This window comes from Vespula vulgaris, chromosome 11 (assembly GCF_905475345.1).
Source record: "Vespula vulgaris chromosome 11, iyVesVulg1.1, whole genome shotgun sequence".
NCBI classification, from domain to species: domain Eukaryota; kingdom Metazoa; phylum Arthropoda; class Insecta; order Hymenoptera; family Vespidae; genus Vespula; species Vespula vulgaris.
The window spans coordinates 5359681-5382008 of NC_066596.1; the positions used below are offsets into that span (position 1 = coordinate 5359681).

A 22328-nucleotide genomic window follows, 5' to 3' on the forward strand; every position below is an offset into this window, starting at 1 on the left:
TAGAATTACGATGTTTTATTCCACCTAGTTTTTCTTTTTTTATCTTTTTTTTTTCTTTCTTTTTAACCCTCAACCATATCACATTACTATCACACATATATCTTTATGAAATGTTTCTCGGTCATGATGACTTTAACGATGACAATGATGAACAATCTCAAATTTTATATTACTAACATTGAACGGTAATTAAATATTATATATTCTAGATATATTATATTCAAATTAGATGTATTAAAATTTAAAATAGGAATTTTCTTTTAAATCCTTCGTTATAAACGTATAAGTGTCCTTTCTTTTATTCAAGACTTAATCCCAAATCGATTGGTAAAAATCTCGGTTGGTTCTTCTACTTCCAAAATAATGGTTAAAATAGACAAGAGAGAGATCGGCAAAATCGTCAATGTGGTTGTAAACCGTGGACCCCACTCGTGGCGGACACTAGCACCATGTGCTAACTCAACTGTAGGGATTAGGAGCTTATGTTAGTTAATGGACGCCCGTCCTACGAGCTAGCTATCCGGTGTATTACGTCGTTGTAGAGAAGGGTGGCCCTTCCCTGAGGCCCCGATGGATATCGAGAATCTTTCATAATTAATGCAAGCTTAGACAACCGCGATACAAGCTTCGAAAGCTTCGTATATACTCGCCACGGAATGTTCCAGCATGACAACCTAGTATAACAATGTCAATGAGGCGATACCTGAGAGACATAATTCGTGATTAACGTCCGACAATATTTACTCAACCTTCGATTTATCCTGACTTCGAGAATTAAGTTAGTCGCGAGTGTTTAAACTTTAAATTATTAATTAATTAAAGTTTTAAAACAAAGAACGTCTTAATTTTAATGAATATTCATTTGAAATTGAACGTTTAGTAAATCGTACGGTTTATGAATTAATGATATAAACCGAACATGATTAAAAAACTATTCATGCATCGAACATGAATCGTACGAATACATTTGCGATGGAAAGAAGAATAAGACGAGCAATGAATTTTTATTAATTGAACCCGTTTAATAAATCGTACGGTCTATAAATGAATGATATAAATGAATGATAAAAACCGAGCATGACTAGAAAACTATTCATGCATCGAACACAAATTGTACGAATACATCTGCGATGAAAAGAAAAATAAAATGAATAATGAATTTTTACTTCTTTCCTTCTTTTTTTTTTTTAAATAGACGTAACAAAAAAGGTCGCTCTATTCTATTGCGTTGTCTTTCTTTAAAGAAAAAAAGAAAAAAGAAATCTGTCGCAATTTTCATCGCGTTCCCCACACCTCCAATCATCCATTCGAAATGTGTTTTTTTTTCCTTCTTTAATTTCGATTAGAGAAGAATATTAGTGTAGTAGAATAGTAGTACAAACTCTTTTTACTTTGTTCTGTTCTTGACCAACTGTATTACACCTTTGGCTCGTAAGGTCGCGTGCTCATCGGCGATTTATCACGGCAGCCTGCCAAGCGAAAAGTAATATCCGAAAACAAGTCACCCTAATTCGCTGAGTACAGAAATAATTAAGGAACGCTCGCCTTCTCCCACGACGACGTCGATACCTACCTACCGTACCTACGGTCGTCACGACGACGAAGCTTAATGAGGATATCGACGAAATGGGACTTCGAAACTTATGAAAAAGGAAACAAAAATAAAAAAGAAAGAAAGAAAAAAAGGACCATATATATTTCATTCCCCAGAAGACCTCTCCCTGTCTCCCTCTTTCACTGTCTCTATTTGTTTCTTATAACTTTCGTAACACGATCGAAAGACTCATTCATGATCGTTGATTAAGTCACGTACATTTCGAAATATAGGAGGTGTTCACTTATCCTCCTTCAGTAACGTTAAGTACTATTAATCACCTACCCAACTGTTAGTTATTAACAACTTAGACAGTAACAAGGTATCGATTTGCTCAAGGACATTGCTTATGACATGACGGACAGTCGAATATATATATATATATATATATATATATATATATATATATATATATTCCTCCAACGACGTAGCTTAACGTATTTCAGCTGTCGTGACTGCTAAAACGGGTGGATGATGAAAGAAGAAGAAAAAGAGGAAAAAGAAACAAAAAGTCAAAAAAGAAATGAAAGAGGAAAAGAAGGAGGTGGAGGATGAAAAGGAGTAGAAGGAGAAGGAGGAAGAAGAAGAAGAAGAAATAAAAGAAATAGTTGACAAAAAAGGAAGAGAGAGAGAGAGAGAAATGAAGAAAAAGAAGAAAAGCAAAAAAAAAGAGAAAGAAAAAGGAGGGAACATATAAAAGGAGTGTAAGCAACGTCGACTCGAACGAGTGCTGCCCGTCCAACTTCTTCTCTCTACAGTGTCGTTAACGAGGTATACATTCCTAGTATTAGGTGTGTGACGAATATTTAATATAGCACGTCATACCGGTAGAAGCGGCAGTTTCATCGGGACGCACGCTGCCTGTACAATATTTGTCTAGAGGCGGACCGTCCAGTAAGCTTAATTGGAACTGCTCGACCGCGTCGCTTCTTTTTACGAAAATCTTAACATCCCTGCCTCGTGCAGCTATATCGTATTCCCACGGGCGCTTTTAACGAACTTTACATATACAGAGATAGTGTAATGCGCGGTATAGAAATAGAAAGAGATAGAGAGAATAAAAGAGAGAGAGAGAGAGAGAGAGAGAGAGAGAGAGAGAGAGAGAGAGAGAGAGAGAGACAGGGAGAGGGAGAATGAGAGGGAGAGAGAAAACGAGAAGGAAAGAGAAAATGGACAAGTTCGGGGTTTCTAACGAGTGCACGCATGCTCCGTATATTTTTTCGCGGCGAGCATTACGAAAAACGAAATATTTATACGGGAAAGTAGGCGGTAGGAAATTATAGCGTGAGCTTTTCGTTCTGTAAAATGGCGGATCGAGTGACTCGGTAATATCGTCGTCGTCGTCGTCTAAGCAGGAGGACTCGATATCGCGAGTTTTTTCTTTCTTCTATTTTTTCTTTTTCTTTTTTTTTGGAAATCGTAGTAATACATATGGGAAATTTTAATGGTTCGATGAACTCGACGTTCCTCTTCGAAACAGTGATGGCTACCGATGGATACGCGATACGCGAGATAGTACAAGCGTTTGCTTTTACTCCGGCTATTCATTCGCCGAAGAATAACCACGAGAATAATTTAATGGAAATGTATGAAAAATTTCTGGTTGCGTTGTTAAGATATTGCAGGAAGGCGAGCTCGAGCTTTTATGAATTTAATATCCCCCGGTAAACATAATAAATACTTATAGTAAATTATTTTACGCTTGGTAATGATTTCTCTTTATCTGCTAAAGAAATCTACGAAATCTACATGGGTAAGTACTATTTTAACGTTCAACGTAAAAGGAATCATCTTTCTTAATCAAAGTATCAAAAAGCAAAATAAGATTAAGTGATTTCATATTAAATTTCAGTTTATATACATGAATCCTTTTCATTCGACTCGATAATAAAGCCACCATCATTTCCTTGTGTCGTATTTTTTTTTCCCCCTCTTAAAAAGAAAGTCTGGTAAATTTGAAGAGGGATAGAGGAGGGAGAAAAGAAAAAAAAAAAGAGAAAGAAATATATGGTCCCTTGGTATTTTACTTTGGGTGAAATGGAAACAATGATTCTCAGGGGACTATCCGTGTATTCGCGTTTTTCCACCCATGTCTCAAGACCTACCTGCTGAGAAATTTTAATTTTCGCAATGACGAAAGAAACGGATTTACAGAAATATCCTTCAAGAAATATTTCACAACGATACTCTTTTTTCTTAAATCTGAATACCCAACACCAATAAAATAATTTCTAAGAAATTTTCTATGATAATCAAATGAAACCAATCGTTAAAAGAAGAATTTTTCTCTCGTCGCTATCTTTAATCACGAATGATAAAGCAAGTACTCGCGTAAATAAATAAATATAATATATACATACAAATATATCAAACTATAAAATAAAATTTGTTTGACCCAACGAAGAAGAGAAAAAAATCAAATCTCAAATAAACCTTTGGATAAGATAAAATCAAAATGGAGAAAGATAATATCCCGGTCCTGAAGAGATCAAATCCGAAAAAAATATCTGGATAAGATGTGAACGAATAAAAAAATCTTCCGGTTCTACATTATTCCTTAGAAAGGCCAGAGACGATTCTTCCATCAGCACGCTTAAAAGCTGCTACTCAGGGGTCTCACGGTACCTCTTTCCTGTCGTAGCTGCGCCGCGTGGCGGCGCGTGGCTCCGCGTGGCGCCTCGCGCTAGCTACCAGAGACCAGAAACGCGCGCGCACCTTTATATATCGTACTACGTGTGTACACACCTGTACACACATATAGATATATAAATGTATACTACACACATATAGAGATCACGTATAGCCAACGGACTGCTCCTCTCGTCGAGCGATCCCATCCCCTCCCACGTACTTTTCCCTCTAGCAGCACGCCCCTCTCGCTCGCTCTCTTTCTCTCTGTGTTAGCCCTTGCTCCCACCATCGAAATCGATGCTACTCGCGGATCGTAAGTTCAGTCTGCGACTAGGCAGCGCGCCTTCGACGTCGCGTTCGCGCGTTAACGAACGTTTACTTCCTTAATCCTCACCTAACCATAATCCGAGGCTTTGTTAAATCAGGTTCATCCGACGTTATTAACGATAATATCGATATATTAATATTATCGAAAGATTATAACGTGAATATAAATCTGGAACATTTAGTTTCGATGGTGATGCAACCTATCAAGAATTATCTCTCGTGGTGATACTAGGAAAGATAGTCAACAAGTATCTCCAAGAGATTTCCTAGGTATATAAACGCTTTTCCGAAGATGGGGAAAGGTGAACGCAACAAGAGTCACCAACATGATCCATTCTCATACATCGTATCGTATACATCGAAAAAGAGAACCTGAAGCGAGCGAATGTGCGAACTGGGGTTTCTTTCACCCTGCGGGACGGCAATAGGAAGACCCGTCGTCGTCCCTGGAGTCTCTTTCGGTGAGTAAATCAACGCTTCTAGCTGAAGAAAAAAATAGAGAGAGAGGGAGAGAGAGAGAGAAAAGAAAAAGAAAGAAAAGAAATTGGGAGAAGGAGAATCGTTTCAACGAAAATTTTGTCGCTTCCTCCAAAAATTCAATGGAAAGGAAAGGAGGTGAGTAAAAGATAGAGATAGACAAAAAAACAGGGAAAGAAAGAAAGAGATAGAAAGAGAGAGAAAAGAGAAAGAAAAAGAAAAGAAAGAATAGTAGGATGCACATAAATATGGAGAAAAGGAAAATTTGATGACGACGCGTCATAGATCGCACAGTATCACGTAGGATATGTCGCACCGTGGAAATGCCATGCGAATCCGTGCTATGCCACGGACATATAGGAGGAGGATTTACCAGAGACGTTTCGGTGACAGTTTCCATTAGGGTATACCACGTGATGCGTCGACGATGGTCGCTTCTATCTCTCTCGACCCTTTCCCAAGCTGTCCTGATGCTCGCAAGAAATTTCACCTATCTCTTTCTCTCTCTCTCTCTCTCTCTATTTCTCTCGCTCCAACTCACCCCTTTCACTTCTCGGCGTGTCACGCAAAGCTAGATACAGAGAAACACGACGTATATACTATACATATACTTAGATCACGTTGCACACTTCAAAATGTACAATACTCTGGGTAACTGTTTCGCGGGAAAGTAGCTAAACGCGAGTCGCTGAAACTTTGTTAATTAATTGCTTCGGAAATATAATCCACGTCGAGTGTAACTAATCAGGGAGAAACTCGGTCGGACGTTGACGGGCATGTTTGCTGCACCTATCACGTAGCGGGATGGAAATGTAATTTGCCGGGATAGAGTTAGCCCCGTTGAATGCCGTGGCCAACGGTATCAAACGTTACCCCTTCTCTCTCTTCTGGTAAAACCCCGCGACAGCTCGCCAGCCAAAGAGATCTTTCTCTCTCTCTCTTTCTCTCTCTCTCTCTTTCTCTCTCTCTCTCTTTCTCTCTCTCTCTCTGTCTCTCTCTTTCGCTCTCCCGCCCCTTCATTCTCTCATTGATCGCCATTCTCTGAATTTCGCACGTAAGGATCCAACGATGAGCTCGTATTCTCCTTCTCTTCTCTACCTTCTATACTGGTGTATGTATACCTTTCTTTCTCGGTTTAGAGTTACTGTCTTTTCGAAGTGTATGCTTATATGTATATGTATCAGTTCTCAGTTAGCTTAGAAGTGTGAGAGTTGAGTGGAGCTTTTGGTACCCTGGTACGCGTTCTATCTACTGTTCCTATAGCTATAACGTAAAAACCGGTCGGTCATGTCGTATCGGGGCTTTATCGAAATTTACAACCCGATTTGCAAGTTTATCGAATATTCGCGAAATCTTACAAGCAAACTTTCGTTTGATTTACGTCGACGGTGTACGCAAGAAGAAAGAAAAAAAAAAAGAAAAAGATACAAAAAAAAGGATTGCAGCTACCGTCGCAATTCTTCCAACTAATCGAAACAATGTAGTATTTGATGCACAGCAGCAACTTAAATTATCGAACATCGTAACTACTATGCTAAACGCATACCAGTATGCAACAACGTGCCCGATACATAACTTTGCGTTGAACTCTCCTTAGAGTATAGAGGAAAATATAAAAATTCTATCTTGTATCTTCTTTAAAGAGATACTTTGACTTTTAATGACATTATCAAACCCGACGGAATGATCTTCGACATGTAAAGTTTAAAAATAAAAGATTCTATTATAATCAACAGCCATTATCCACTAGCAATGTTTGTGGTGATTCTTTATGCAAACTCATTGACAAGTAAAAAAATAAAAGATCTTTCTTTTTCTCTTTTTTGTAAAAATTTCCTCTCTCTCTCTCTCTCTCTCTCTCTTTCTCTCTCTCTCTCTCTCTCTCTCTCTCTTTCTCTCAACGTCTGTATCTGTCATCGGGGAATGATAATCGTGCGTTTGGGATAAGTCGACGAGAGACGATTTTCAAGCATTACATGGAAATGGTTTTAGTGTCGAGTGTGTCACCGAATCGTCCGCCGATTAAGTTCCGGCAAACTACGATTAGAAGCTCCGAAATTCAAAATGCATGTTTTGCCTTTCATCCTCATATGCATTCTATCCGTGTTATACATAAAACTCGTTACAGTTCTACTCTGGGAAGTCTATGGGGTATACGAGATACAGGAAAATATATAACAAATTATAATCGGTTATCTTACGATGCTGATGATATCAGTTATAGTTTCGTCGAATAAAAACGAATACGATTAAAAACGTTTGTTCTATATCTAACGATTTAAAAAATACTAATGGTAATTACCTTCGTCTTTTGGTCGAAAATTGTTCTAATAAGAAAACATTTTCTAACAATTATTCGATCAATGAGTTAAATGTTATTTCCTTGACAAAAACAATCTAGATAACAAATGCCGTTTTGAACATAATACACATGTACGAGTTGATAATGAATAAACAAAAGTAGATGGAAGTGATTCTGTCCATCCGCCGCATAAGCTCGTCCGGAACATACCGCTTGCAAACCGCAGAATATTACTAATATAATCCATGCCATGATATTTGCAATGCAGGATACAAATACGTATTACGCAATACATCTATGCTACAGCTACGCGTACGTTTCTCAACAGACTCGTCTGTGTATGTGTATACGTATATATATATATATATATGTATACGTTTATACATGTATTATTACATTTGACACTGTATACGCAGAACATCCCAGAGTTCTGGTCGTAAACTGTCCACAATCGAAGTATCGACGAGCGAACTATTAGTCTGCATTATAATTATGCCTATGTAGAGGAGACATCTCTGAAATGTGCGCATAATTATCGCGGAACATTTTGCAATTGAAAACATAGCTCGCGTGTTTGATACTAAGTGAAACGGCATTCCCTTGAAATTCTCTTCCTTTTCGTTCCGAACTATCAACGTCAAAATTTCTCTCCTCTAAAATAATAATATATAATCAACGAAATAATCCTCAGAACTTAAAAGATTCTTACAAATCGATATTACAAATTAAACAAAAAAAAAAAAAAGAAAGAAAAAGAAAATTAACTTACGATTGCATTTCATTAATATTATAACGATTAATTAAATCAGGACAATATTGAAATCACATTGGGCTTATTTTTAATAATAATTAAATCGAATTTTGTATGAAAATAATTCGATTGAATATTAACCGAATGAATTCGATTGGCTCGGACCAATACTCATAGTAAAATAACTAGATTCATGAATTATTCATCATCACGTCGTTAATCATTCATGGTTAACTGTTAACTGTTAATCGTCTGACAATGAATACTAGCATAAATACTAGCACCCGATGTAACTACTTATCCGCAAAGGATTCCGTAACTAATTCAGTGAGAATCACTAGCGATCGAAGGAGAGGTAAACGTGTACGCGTATTTGCCGCATCAACGTACAGTAAGTACGCACTATGTTTGCGGTCTAGCAATACAAATAGGGGTTGCTTTCCGGTCTTTGTGTCGGTACGGTACAGTCCGCCGCCTCGGTTATTCATTCTCGAGCATCGTTTCGCGTTATTCTTGATACCGCGAAATTTACTTTACCACGCGAGCACGACTTTAAAAAGGTTATTCCGGAAAATCATCCCCCGTGGCAAATTACGTTTGATCTCCCGTCACGAAGTCGATCTCTCTCTCTCTCTGTAGATATATATATATATATATATATATATATATATATATTTGTGTGTGTGTATAGATACACCGGATGTTCCGTTTAATTTCGTCTCTATCGCCGCCAACACGTAACAATATCCGGTGAAAACGAAACGAAAATTAAAATTTAATATTCCATTTATGACGGGTTAATAATAAAAAAAAAGAATAAATACATCTCTACCCAATTTTCCTCGATTCATTAAAATGAAAGTGAACAGTGATTTAATTACGTCTTCTTAGTTGTACGTTTAAAAACAATTCTCCAGTAAAAGGATTTACGAATAAATAACTTAAATCATTCACATTGAAACACGGTTATCTCTAAACCCTTTTGAAGATCTTAGCATAGTAATAAGAATCGTGGTGGCTTGATTTGAAGCGGAGTTTACATAAACTTACACATGTATATGCATATGTTTGCATATATATATATATATATATATATATATATATATACCTACATACATACATACACTTACATATATGTATACATATATACAGAAAGCAAAGATTCTCCAAGTAACGCCTACGATCTGAGTATGTATTCAAACCAAGAATAGAAAGGAACTGACTATTCGACCGTGTGTATAACATAATACATTTATATACATATATATATATACATGTATACATACATACATACATATATATATATATAATATATGCGAGTACAAGAACTATGTATGACGACAAAGAGTTCGTCGATCGGTTCTGTCTCGAGTCGTGCAGTTAGCACGCTCCACCGCAATAAGCTCTTAAGCTTTTCCATTATTCCCAACACGTACTGGCACTCTTCCTTTGCCTTTCCATTTTGCAGTCTTGCATGCGATCCCATTGGTACCTTACACCGGAAGAAAACATTTTCATGAAAAATGACAAATGAAAAAAATTAATAAACTCCTTACGACACGTTCTATCATTAAACTTGTCATTCTACCTATCGATAGCTAACAACTTCTCCTGAACGCTAACTGTAACATGATATATATATATATATATACGGTATAATTAACCTAATTATTTAATGATCCTTTCTGATTTTCTATCTGACAAACAACTTTCCCTCGGGTTCGCGTCAATATGGATTCTAAATGATCGGGGCTATTTAATCAGAAATATATATATATATATATATATATATATATATATATATATATATATTATCGTCTACTTAATTAACAGATTGTATTCGTTTTAATTGCATGATTTTAATTTTTCAATTTTCACATACGTTCAATCCTCGATATGATTTTACATATATCTACTTACTCACAAGCTCGTTACTCGGACGTAATAATTAATAACGCTAAATCTACTGCAACGTTCTTTGTTGTTAACGAGCCATTTCTTCTTTGTTCGTTACGTTTTAATAAATATATTAATTATTCGATTGCAATAATTTCAACACCTGATAAGTCAATTATACTAATCCCATCGTTTATATCACAATAGTAATTTAATCTAATTGACATTCATATTTCTCATATTTCTAATGTCCGATTATACTAATCAGCTAATTGATCGGTTATCAGTCGAACATATATTAATCAGTTCTATCTATCTACTCTAATAATTCTCTTTTAAAGGATCCAAAAAATCAATTTTCGATTATCGATTTAGATTTTAAAACAGTTAAGCTCGTTCACTCGTCGGTAAATGGTCCAAGTTTCTTCATCAGGAAACAGGAGGTAACGTTTTCTCGTACGTACCTACGGTATCGCAATAGAACCATTAATATGGTATGCTGGACTATGGTATGATTTAATGGCAAACTTCCCTCTTCAGCATTCTGCAACGTTCGTTCGCCTCGTTAAGGTTGCTCCCACGCAATCGCTGTTCCATGCTAGACATTAAATCAAACCCCAATGAAGCCGATGCCATTCGATGAACAATCCCTATAACCAGGAGAACTATCAACAAAACACGATAAAGACGTAATCAATTTAAATCGATGATCGTCGAAACGAACTTTGTGCGTTTATTGACTCGTTACCTAAGTATTATTTCGACGAACTGTTAAAACAATAACTTTTGCGATTTATAATATTTACAATTATTTGACGAATTTAACAACTCTGGACATAGCGAAATCAAATAATTCAAATTTCAATTTCATTGAATTCTATCACTAATATGATGTAAGTTGATCTAGATTGCCAGAAATAATTAGACAGAGAGACGGACAAACAGAAAGATAGAGAGAGAGAGAGAGAAAAAGAGAAGGGTCCATTGGTGTATTTTTCGTTAGGAAAAAGTTTAAAATCTATAGTCAGAAACAAGTGGACGATAACGAGAGAAACTGCTCGTTAAGTTCGTCCGATGATAATCTTTACCTCGTACGAGCATTGTCTGTACTCGGCTGGCTCCGCTTTCAAGCAAGGTAGGTACCTACGAATGACGGCAAGAGTAGACCGTAGTAGAAGCTTTGTTCAAGTGGTCAGACTTTGAAAAGCCCTCTTACCTAAGTGCGCATACGGTAATAAGGGCTTAAGATTGACTTCGAGAACACTTGAAATGGCGAACTTCTGGGTGCCTCCTGCGAACTCGAAGCATCTATTTAGCTCGTTAACTAGTATTTGATAATATCTACGCGCAATTCGAATATTTATGTTCTGTAATAATAGATAATAATTGCGTGAAAATATTAAATTCGTGAAAATAACGATAACATGTTTCGCAAACGGAAAAAAAAGAGAAGGAAAGAAAGAGAGAAAGAAGAAAAGAAATAATAACAACAACAGTAATAATAATAATAATAGTGGTAATAGTAGTAGTAGTAATAATAGTAATAATAATAATAATAATGATAATAATAATAATAATGATAATAATAATAAAAATAATTTGTTTCCGAGAAGAGACGATGATACGATAGAACGAATATAATAAAGCGCAATAATAATTGGAAAAACGAATGAGTGAACTTGAACGATGTTTAAATGCTTTAATTGGATCGTACTCTAAATACATGTACATATGTAAATACACACACACACACACATATACACGGACATATATGTGTACAAATAAAGAACGAAGTATAATATGGATAAGACGAATAGGTACTCACAAAGAAATATTTCTACAGCCATTGCGTTCCTGTTCTGAAACTCGAAAAAGAGTTAAAATGGTAGTAGGGGTTATGTACTTGTATCGATTAACTTTAATCTTGGGAATGGGATTTGAAACTGGTAACGATTCCCATGAATTAATCTTGCACGCAAGACTCTCGTGTAGTACGAGCTTTGAGCTATCGGCTCTACAAAACGTTGCTTATCGTAATGTGGAACAGGCTTCGTGCCACCGTAGACTCGCTCACTTTCTCTCTCTCTCTCTCTCTTTCTCTCGTTTTTTCCCGTCTTTTCTTTTCTTTCGCTAAATGAAACGTCGCACTTGGCCCTAGGCTGTCCGTCTTCCCTATCTCATCCGTCTCGTTAAAGGACGACGAGATAACTCCGGCCAAATTGCTTTCACCGTGATGATGATTCGAGTGACGAGTGTTTTTAAGTATGCCCGTAGAGACATAAAGGATCCCGTTGAAGTTACATACGGGATACTCGTCGTCGTCGTCGTCGTCGTCGTCGTCGTCGTCGTCGTTGCTGCTTTCGTCATCTGGCCAAGGGCCAACGCCTCCAGTACGTTTTCAACGCGACGATCTGCTCCGGTCTTACGTTCGTCTATCAATGAGGCGTGATTTAACGAATCGTCCTTTACTTTGGATATGTTATCAAAAAAAAAAGACGAGAGGGAGAGGGAGAAAGAGAAAGACGAAGAGAAACTCATCAAAATGTCAACATCAGCGAGAGACTTTTTCTATCTTTGGCTTGGTTTATAATGAATAGAACGTAATACGTTCCAAGATGACTCTTGAATGCTATGTTTGTAAACACTCGAGGAAATGGCGTATTCGCGTGATAATGGTTAACAAGATGATCGATAACCGATGGGATTGTTTAAATTCTTTAACGACAAACTCGAAAACCTCTTGAATATAATTTCAACTTGGATTATAAACTTCGATCGTTCTGATCATTATCGTCGATACGCTCGTTATAGTTTTTCGTATTTGAAATAAAAAAAAAGAAAATTAAAAAATTAAAAAATGAGATCGTTGGAATTTCATTCGACGATGAGTCAGTTCAAACTTTTTTTACCGAGCGAACAATAGGATTTTTTAATGTTTCTTTTTTCTTTCGCTTTTCTTTCTTCTTTTTTTATCTTTTCTTTTCTTTTTTTTTTTTATATACACGTAATCGCGACACGATCGAAACGAGCTCGAGCGATTTTCTCATCAAAATTCAAACGGCGTGACGGCAGCGAGCTGTCCTTTAAAGCTCGCACTACTTTATTATCGCGATTTTATAGTAATTCCATCGTGCAAGTTCGTTATTCCTTACCTAAGATTTCTGAACCGGTCGCAGCACTTTGCCGTGCGGAATAGCGAAGAGTTCGTCAAAAGAGAAGAGCCATTTTACATTCGCGAGACGTACGACGACGGTACTTCGACCTAGATATTACCAAGATTTTACTTCTCCTCAAGCGGTACATTAAGCTCAACTATACTTTTCATATTAGTTACTATTTCACTTAAGTATCGCGAGAAAATTATCAAGAGTAAAGCGAGAACTCGGCTGAATAATTCAACGTGACGCATAAACAGCAACAACTTTCTTATCTCCTTGATGGGAATATTAATGGGAATTTTACTTGATCAGTAGCAGTCATATTGTATTCCTTTTTATTCATTTTTACTTGATCCAATTAAATTTTTCGCCTATTAAATTTTTTTTTTTTTACAAACGCATAAATCGTGCCGATCAATTTTACTCGTTTTTGTTCTATTTTTTCCTTTTTGTTCTCTGCATTTGTAAACAAATATATAGGATGATCCGAAAGATCCAAAGTGGGTCAAAAATTCTTTTTATTTCCTTTTTTTTTTCAAACCATCGCAAAAATTCCTACACTCTCATACAGTAGTTTTACAGTCTGAAACTGTAAAAAAAACACACACACACAGACAGAAAGAAAAAAATACTAGCCTGAAAAATGTCGAAAATGATTAATTGACTTTTAATAAGATCATCGAGGGAACTTTTTGTACAATTTGAAAAAAATCATATTTCTCTTTTAATCGTTTGAAAGAACGACGAATTTATTAATCGTTTTAATTCAAATCCATTCTAAAAAAAAGGAAGAAAAAGATGAAGAAGAAGAGGAAAAAAAAAGAAGTGGAAGAAGAAGAAGAAAGTAAAAAGAGAACAATTTGTCTTCTCTTTCAAAGTATGTCAAATAAATCAATTTTTATGAATTGAAATCAAATCCGAAGACATTGATCAAGGAACAATTTGTCGACGAAGAAAGCGTTCAAGAAGATAATCAAGAATGACGTCTCTCGTTATATCCTATAGATGTTGTAAGATGGCAGGTACGTACATAGATACATAGACACATACACAACACACAACACACAACACACACACACACAAATTCATATATATAGAAGTAATTTGCTCGTTAACCATGATGTATTAAGTGTCTCTTTGCGGCGATATAATGAGAAGATATTCAAGTAATAATATCATATGAGATATCGTTCGAGCAGATGACCGTAGAAATTGGCCTGCACACTTCTCGAGGAGATATAGAGAAGCGGAAGGTTACACAAAAGGGTCCATGGAATATATTCCATGTTTTGTGGATCTTCGTGTTAAGTCAGTACACAACGCAATTGTTTCGAGCGTCCCGACAGGTTTACGTCTCATAAAGTTCTAAATGCGTCCCACCGAGAGAGAGAGAGAGAGAGAGAGAACATCTTAGGACGTCCCCATTTCTGCTATCCCAGCAACGTCTAACCGCTATAATTGTGTCTATCTCTATAGCTTTTCATTAAACGTGAACTATACTTCAAAATAATTTCCAATTTTTGCAATAATATTTGAAATTATTCGAATATATGAAAAATAATATGGATTATCAATTGAAACTTCATGAAATTCATTTCAACGAAAACAAATCGATAAATAAATAAATAAATGCAATTTTTATCTGAAATCGTTATCAATTGCATTACGATTATATTATCACTATAAATATTTATATAAATATTATATGAGTTATGAATACCTATTACAATTACGACTGAACAACCATTATTGCTAAATACCTTCGATTTCGAGGAAATAACTTGAAAGTTTTATCGCGGAAGAGATACGAATGTGTCATCATTAATTACGTTATTGGAGGAATCATCATTAAATAGGATTACAATTCTAACTCCTTTAAATTGCTAACGTTAAATGAAATACGACGAAATATAGTATACCCAGTATCAGCGATTATAACATTTCGCACGGTGAGATAGAGAGATAGAGAAATAGAGAGATAGAGATAGAGATAGAGAGAGGAAGGGAGAGAGAGACAGACAGAGGTCAGTTTAAAAAGAAAAAATATGTGCAAAAAAAAAGCGTAGATATTGACAGATATTTACGATGGAGACAGATATCAACCCTCTTTCCCTCTCTCTTTCTCTCTCTCTCTCTCGTGAAAAATTTAACGTTCGTTGACGAATACCCGATTTCTCCCTCTCTCTCTTTCTCTCTCATGTTGAGTCGCATCTGCCAATCTTGACTGCGGATATAAAGTTACGGGAACGAAAGTACGTTCTCGAGCGAAACGACGACATATGGAAAAACGGACGTGTCCAATGAGTCACACACAGAGAAAGAGAGAGAGAGAGAGTAAGAGAGAGCGGGAGGGGGTGGTGGGAGAGATCACCATGCATAGACCACTACCGACACCAACATCCCCACGTCATTACACCACCACTCATTCACACACAAATACAAACACATATACATGTACACACACACACACACACACACACACACACACACACACACACATACCTTACCTAGCATCAAGAGATCGATAAAGGTTGAATCCGTACGCTGTCGCTAGAGCAATCAAGTGGCCGAGAATTTATTTGAACTTAGTTACGCCCATAATTACGATTTTATCTCCAGTCGACGATGATTTATTTCGAGTCGTCATTGTTACGTGTCGAAAGCATACCGTCGACGAACAGTAAAAGAGAAAAAGAAAGAAAGAGAAAGAGAAGAGGGGCCGTAGACTTTTTCGGGCGCATTAAGGACGAGTTTGTAATTCAAGAGCTCGAGAGAGTGTGCTTTTAAACAAAAAAAAAGAAAGGAAAAGAAAAAAAGAGAGAAAAAAAGAAAGAAAAAGTAAAGAAATAAAGAAGTAAAAGGAAAACGTAATTTACATTTTTATCGAATATTGAAGATCTTATAAAATTGACCTCGCTCTCTCTCTCTCTCTCTCTCTCTCTCTCTCGCTTTATTTGAATTTTTTTATTATCATATTACGTACGGTATACCTATATGTATATGTATACATATATATATTAAACGGGCTTTAATATATTAATTAATAATAATTTTTTTTATATCCTTTTTTGTTATAGTTATATTCTCTCTCTCTCTCTCTCTCTCTCTCTCTCTCTCTATATATATATATATATATATATATATATATATATATAGATACATATTTTTACTTGACCAACAGAAAAACATTTTCAAAGTAAGTACCAGAAATTTTTTGAAACTTATGTGCTCGTGGTGAAAGAGATAAAAATACGAGACAAGTGTTTTTATATTTCCAGCAAAAAACTTTTTAAAAGGATGCATTTCTTCCTTAAACATTCAGTTTCTGGGGTAGGTACTATCCGGTAGTATAAAAAAAGGATGAAAGAGGAACAAAAAAGAAAATAAATAAAAAAGAAAATTCAAAGTAAAATTTTTCAAAGTGTCCTTTATAAATATTTAGATTTCATTTAATGTACTATACCTACCCGTTTTAGATTCTTTTCGCAAAATCGCGAAATTTCTAAAGTCAAAATCAGTAAACATGCGTTTTACCTGAATGAACAAACTTAATATTTCTTTTATTTTTCTAATGAACAAATATATATTTTTGTTTTAGTTTTTCCTTCCATAAATAATTATTGACACGAAATACACTGACATGCATTTAAATGTCGGGCTTTTTTCTTCTCCTTTTTTTTTTTTCTTTTTTCTCCGACAGAAAAAATATTTTTTTTCCGATATTATTTTATGTTTGCTCGTTCGTCTAACAAAAGATCGGGCAAGTTTTTCTGTAAACAATACATTTTTCTCGAAAACAAAGATGACGTTAAAACCCTCTTCGTCCGGTTCGTTGCATTGTACGATCATTAGTTAACGTCGACCTAGCATAATTCGTATAAAGTATCCCGTTATGACTATTTACTTTCTTCCACGCACTTTCGCCGCGATGGTTCCTTTCCTTCTCGTGAAAATAAACGGACGATTAATTTTTCTAACTTTTCTGGTTCGAAAGTTACGAATTAGTGTCTGTCAATCCGAAAGCTGTTTAATCGTTCGGAAGGTGGAACGATCATTAAGTAAAAAAAAAAAAAAAAATAATAAATAAAAAAAAGAGACAACAACGACAAAACAAATTACACTTAAAAGAACAAGAAAGAAAAATAGTAGTATTAAAAAATTCTAAATAAATAGTAACTGTTTATTTAGAATGGAATTTGTTAAACTTAATGTCACTGATTACTAACCATAAAGCTAATCATCATCATTTCCAAAAATGATATTAATCAGTGAACATTTCAAATTTCCACATATTGATTAAACAAATGTTTCGAAGAAGAGAAAAAAATAAAGAAAAAAAAAAAAGAACAGAGAAAGTATCACGTCATCGTAAATTTGTTAATTAACGACGAAGAATCAGGCGTTTCTAATCGGACAATTGTTCGATCAAATGATTCTCGTCCATTACCGTTTGGCTTCGATTTCGTGTCTTCGATAGAGATTTTTTCGCTTGGAATATGGCCAATTCTCTCTTGCGTACTTTCTTCTCTTTTTTCTTCTTCTTCTTCCTCTTTCTCTTCCTCTCTCTTTCTTCTTTACGGGATATATAATTCTTACCTAACGAAGGAAACTAGCAGCTCGCAACCGTTCGTGCGTGGAATTTAAAGAGCGGTCATGGATGAGCTTGAGATTGGAGAATCGATTGGTTCAAGGAAAATGAACGTTGCTCTAAGTTTCATCGAGTGACTGAAAGACGAAAACGAATCTGGACGAAGACGAAGACGAAGACGAAGACGAAGAGAGAGAGAGAGAAAGAATGAGTGAGTGAATGAGAAAAAGAGAGACAGAGACAAAGAATGGAAACTGAATGAGTGAGTGAATGAGCAAAAGAGAGAAGGAGAAAGAGAGAAAGACAGAGAGAGAGAGAAGTAGAACGAAGCAGTTTGCCTCGTGGTGTGCATCGAGTTAAACTTTCGACGACTCCTCGTCGTCTCCTGTTGGATATTAAGTACGTTTAACTGCCGCTTTGCTCCCAGAAGACACGACGTTTCTTCCTTCCCCTTACGTCCTTTACATTCCTTCTGTCGAATTAGAGCCGTCACCGAACATGATATTAGTACTGTGCTACTTTCTCTATGAACATTTTACCACCGGTTTGTGACCCGGCATACGTACGACATGTCTGACACAAATCTAACTAATTGTAAGTTATATACATGGCTGGTACATATATATACATATAGTTGTTTACCTAGTTATCCCATTTTTGTAAAATAAAGAGACAAGAAAATTCCTGGGAACTAAATTCCAAGAATTAATTATTTTCCACCGAAAGAAAAATGAACTTTCGGACAGGAGGAAAAAAAAGGAAAAAGAAACCTGATTACGGAGTGACATTTAAACAAGTATTTTCTTACCGATAGTAGAATATCGTGAACTAAGTTCTGTTATAAAATAAACGTTGAATAAAAGATTTATTGAAGGAAATAATGTTAGAAAATTGTTCTAGTGCTCATAGAAGGTGTTACAAATTACTGATCATGAAACTCAATGAGAGTTTTATGGCTATAAGAAATACTTAAAAATATCGTTCGAGCAAGAATTGTAATTTAAATGTCTTTATATATACAGAGATATATCTAAATGATATAATAAAATAATGATATATATATGATATTAATATAGACACGTTTGTGTATAAATATAATTTTTATGGAAAAAGCTCCTTTGTAATTATTTGCAGATACTGTTAGCTTGACTTTCACATACGATAGCATTCCCAATGTTTTGTTGCAATTACGCATTAAAAAGTGTTGTGTCTACTCCCTTTTGTTGAATTAATCTGGAATCTCTAAAGAGCACGGAATGTTTCATCCCTGCCAAACCCACAATCTACCCTCGTTATTCTCTCGAACTCTCGTTATCGAGTCAATGGAAAAACTCGTTTTTCTGGTCGGACGCGGAACAATGGGATCCCGCTAATTTTCATTTATCCTGCGGCTCAAAGTGAATTATCGTGCGATCAACAGGCCCGTGGATGGAGTACGTTTAAATAAGTGACGTAATAGAGACGCAGTATCACGATGATCTAGTAAAAACGAAAAAGAGAATTCAAGTAGGAAAGTTTTCAATCCACATTGAATATTCTCTCGAATATTACGGATTTTACGTCCGATAAAAAAATTAGCATTGGATGTCGTACAAAACAATACGTGTCACGATAAAATACGATAATCTTCGAATATTTCAAATTAAAAATAATTAATAATATTTAAAACAGACACAATGATTATAAAACGAAACAATAAACCTATAATCTTTAAATATTATATCATTTCTAAAAATGAAAAGGAAAATCCATACGGAGGAACAAAAAGAAGCAAAAGAAGAAAAGAGAGAGAGAGAGAGAAAAAGAAGAAATTCCAATTCATCCGAAATTTCGAATATAATAATCCAACGATGACTTGGCGCTATCCCCTATTCAAGAATAAGAAAGGAGAAAAATATTCGAAAAAAATGCTTACGTTGGAGAGAGAGAGAGAAAGAGAGATCGATCTGTAAAGGTAAAAGTAGTCCGTTATAAGGAGCCACGAAGGAAAAAAAAGAAAACACAAAAAAAAGAAAAAAAAGAAAAGAAAAGAAAAGAAAAGAAAAAGAAAAGAAAAGCAAAAGAAAGAGGAAGAAGAAAAAAAGAAAGGGGGAGGAAAAAAAATAAGAAAAGGAAAGAAAAGAAAAATATAAAAAAAAAAAAAAGAAAAAAAGAAAAAAGGGTCCCTCATTAGGTTGCCCTCGAAGCGTGAGTCGCCGTGTCGGAAGATAATTAATCTCAGCGAACGGCAAAAGGGAGAAGCCCGGATAAAGAGAGAAGGATAGAGTGCAACGAACCCGCGAGAGAGGCCCCGTTTAACGTGTATCGTGGATGGAAAGTCGAGCGGAAAAATGCGTGAATAAAAGTAAATAGGGTGGTATTAGCGGGCTTCTCTGCCTCGGACTGACAGGATGGTGCTTTAGAAGGAAGGTGAACACGGGTCGTGAGTCGTGACATTGACGAATGAAGCAGAGAAAGGTACGCCCTGTCTCTCCCTGTTCTTGGTTACTCTCTCTCTCTCTCTCTCGTTCGTTCGTTCACTCTCTCTCTCTCTTTCTCTCTCTCGCTCGCTCGCTCGCTCGCTTGCCATTATGCTACATAATTTACTGCAAGCAGGGTGGTGTGCTGGTGGAACCACCACCGTCGGTAGTGGCAGACCACCCACAACCCTGCCGTCGAGTTAACCGCGGAGAACCGAAGCTGACTGGTGGTGGAAGTGGTGGTGGTAGGTTCCAGAGGACCCTTTGATCCTGCGGGCCTGTCCCCCCTCTCCTCAACCACCCCATCCTCCTACCTCACCCATACCACCAACCCACGCTACCTCGTACTCGATCCTCGTGTTTGTATCGCCGTGAAAAGTGGGCCAACGGAAAAAGCACCCCTAACTCTCTCTCTCTCTCTTTTTCTTTTTCTTTCTTTCTTTCTTTCTTTCTTTCTTTTTTTTCTTTCATTTTTCTCATAGCTATGAGACTTCGCTATCTCGTCATCGTTTTCGTATTTTTAATACGTACGTTCCCTATACTCCTTGAATATCTTTTATTTTTTGCCCCACATATATGCACCTTGCAGAAAAGTATGTTGAACTATGTAGTTAGAAAAATTCTTGGTAATATTCTATGAGGCTACACGAACTGATATAAATTAATGCTGAGATATTGAAAATTCTTCTAGAATAATAAAAACTTGTCTACGGTTGAGTTTCAACTAAAAGATTTCGGATAGTTTCAGTTAGCAGGATATTTGAAAGTAAAAGCGGCTCTTGGGAATTTTCTCTTTTCTTTCTTTTTTTTTTTTTAAGTCCCTCAACCTTCTTAAAGTCACACTCGCGAAAGGGCCACAAAAAAAGTATTATAATACTTCCTTCATTTTTTTTCCTCGTGCATCCCCGAAAGAACGTTCGTAAACTTTCTCTCTCGTCGTATAAAAGAGAATGCAAATAAATTCTATAAACTACATTCATAAAGTTCTTTATAAGGGTTGTTCGCGAAAAGAAAAAAATAAGAAAAAAAACCAAAAAGAAAAAAAAAAGAAACGAAGGAGAAGACGAAGGGAGAGAGGTGGGGATGAGGATGGGGTAAAGGTGGGGAGAGAGGTTGGACAAAGTCTTTCTCCTCGCCATTGGACGTAACTGATACTTTATCGCGTAACAAATGGGAGTTCGGTCGTACGTAAACATTTCATCCTCCCACGGCGTAAAATTGATGGCGTTACCGACTATCGCTGCCGCAGCTGTGCTCTCCGCGTCTCCTCTCGAGATATGAAATTAATAAAGCGCGCGCTCTTGTGTGTTCGCGTGAACGCGCCCGCGCAAAAGAGAGAGAAAGAGTGCTAGCTACTCGTGGTAGGTACGCATTCACCTACATTTCTGTTTCTCTCTCTCTCTCTCTCTCTCTCTCTCTCTCTCTCTCTCTCTCTCTCTTTCTCTCTCTCTTTCTCTTTCTCTTTCTCTCTCTTTCTCATACGTTATCCATTCGAACAAAATAAATGCATTTAAACGCGTTCTCGGCTATCGTAATCGATCGAACCATTTATTATTATTAAATACGAACGTATTTAGCATTCAGAGGAATATGCCTGCTTCTCTCCTATATTTTCATATATTTATATCGTGTGTTGTGTGTGTACATGTTACGTTTATATACGTATGTATATGCGATAGTTCATGGGAAATCGAGGGGCGTGCGATATCGACGATTTCGATAGATAACGTGTGTTTGACAAAAGCACGTATCCCGAGACTCATGCTTGTCCAAGTATACGTATATACATACACATATATACACGTATATATACATAATCTATATATATATATAATGTATGTGTGTATATATATATATGTACATGGATATATATATATACTATACTTACACACATATACAATCGAACCCTTGCGAAGGGTGGCACGTCGGAAAAGCTCGTAATCCGATCTAACAAAAAGGCAACAAGGAGCTTGCTATAATAAAAAAAAAGAAGAAAAAGATAGGAAACAGGAAGAAGAAAAAGAAGAAGAAGAAGAAGAAGAAAAAGGAAATGGGAAACGAAAAAAGTCTACATATAGAAATATGCTAAATAAGTGTATGGGACTTTTGAATATGATCCATAATGATATTGCGCTTTTAAGATGT

General features: G+C 36.1%; 1 protein-coding gene and 1 long non-coding RNA gene across 5 annotated transcripts in view; one reads left to right on the forward strand and one right to left on the reverse strand.

Annotated features, from left to right (window-relative positions):
• The window catches only part of LOC127067499 (uncharacterized), an 82626-nt gene that overhangs the window by 27513 nt on the left and 32785 nt on the right, over positions 1-22328 (reverse strand). The window lies entirely within an intron of this gene.
• LOC127067494 (discoidin domain-containing receptor 2-like) overlaps positions 4544-22328 on the forward strand; it is a 58691-nt gene continuing 40906 nt past the window's right edge. For 2 of the 3 annotated variants that reach the window (XM_051002483.1, XM_051002484.1), the window contains exon 1: positions 4544-5013. Coding sequence is in view for 2 of the 3 variants with exons in the window: in XM_051002484.1 (XP_050858441.1) it covers positions 4938-5013 (76 nt within the window). In the remaining variant the exon portion in view is untranslated. Of the gene's footprint in view, positions 5014-19418; positions 20182-22328 lie in introns of those variants that run through there. The other variant, XM_051002482.1, reaches the window with a different exon arrangement.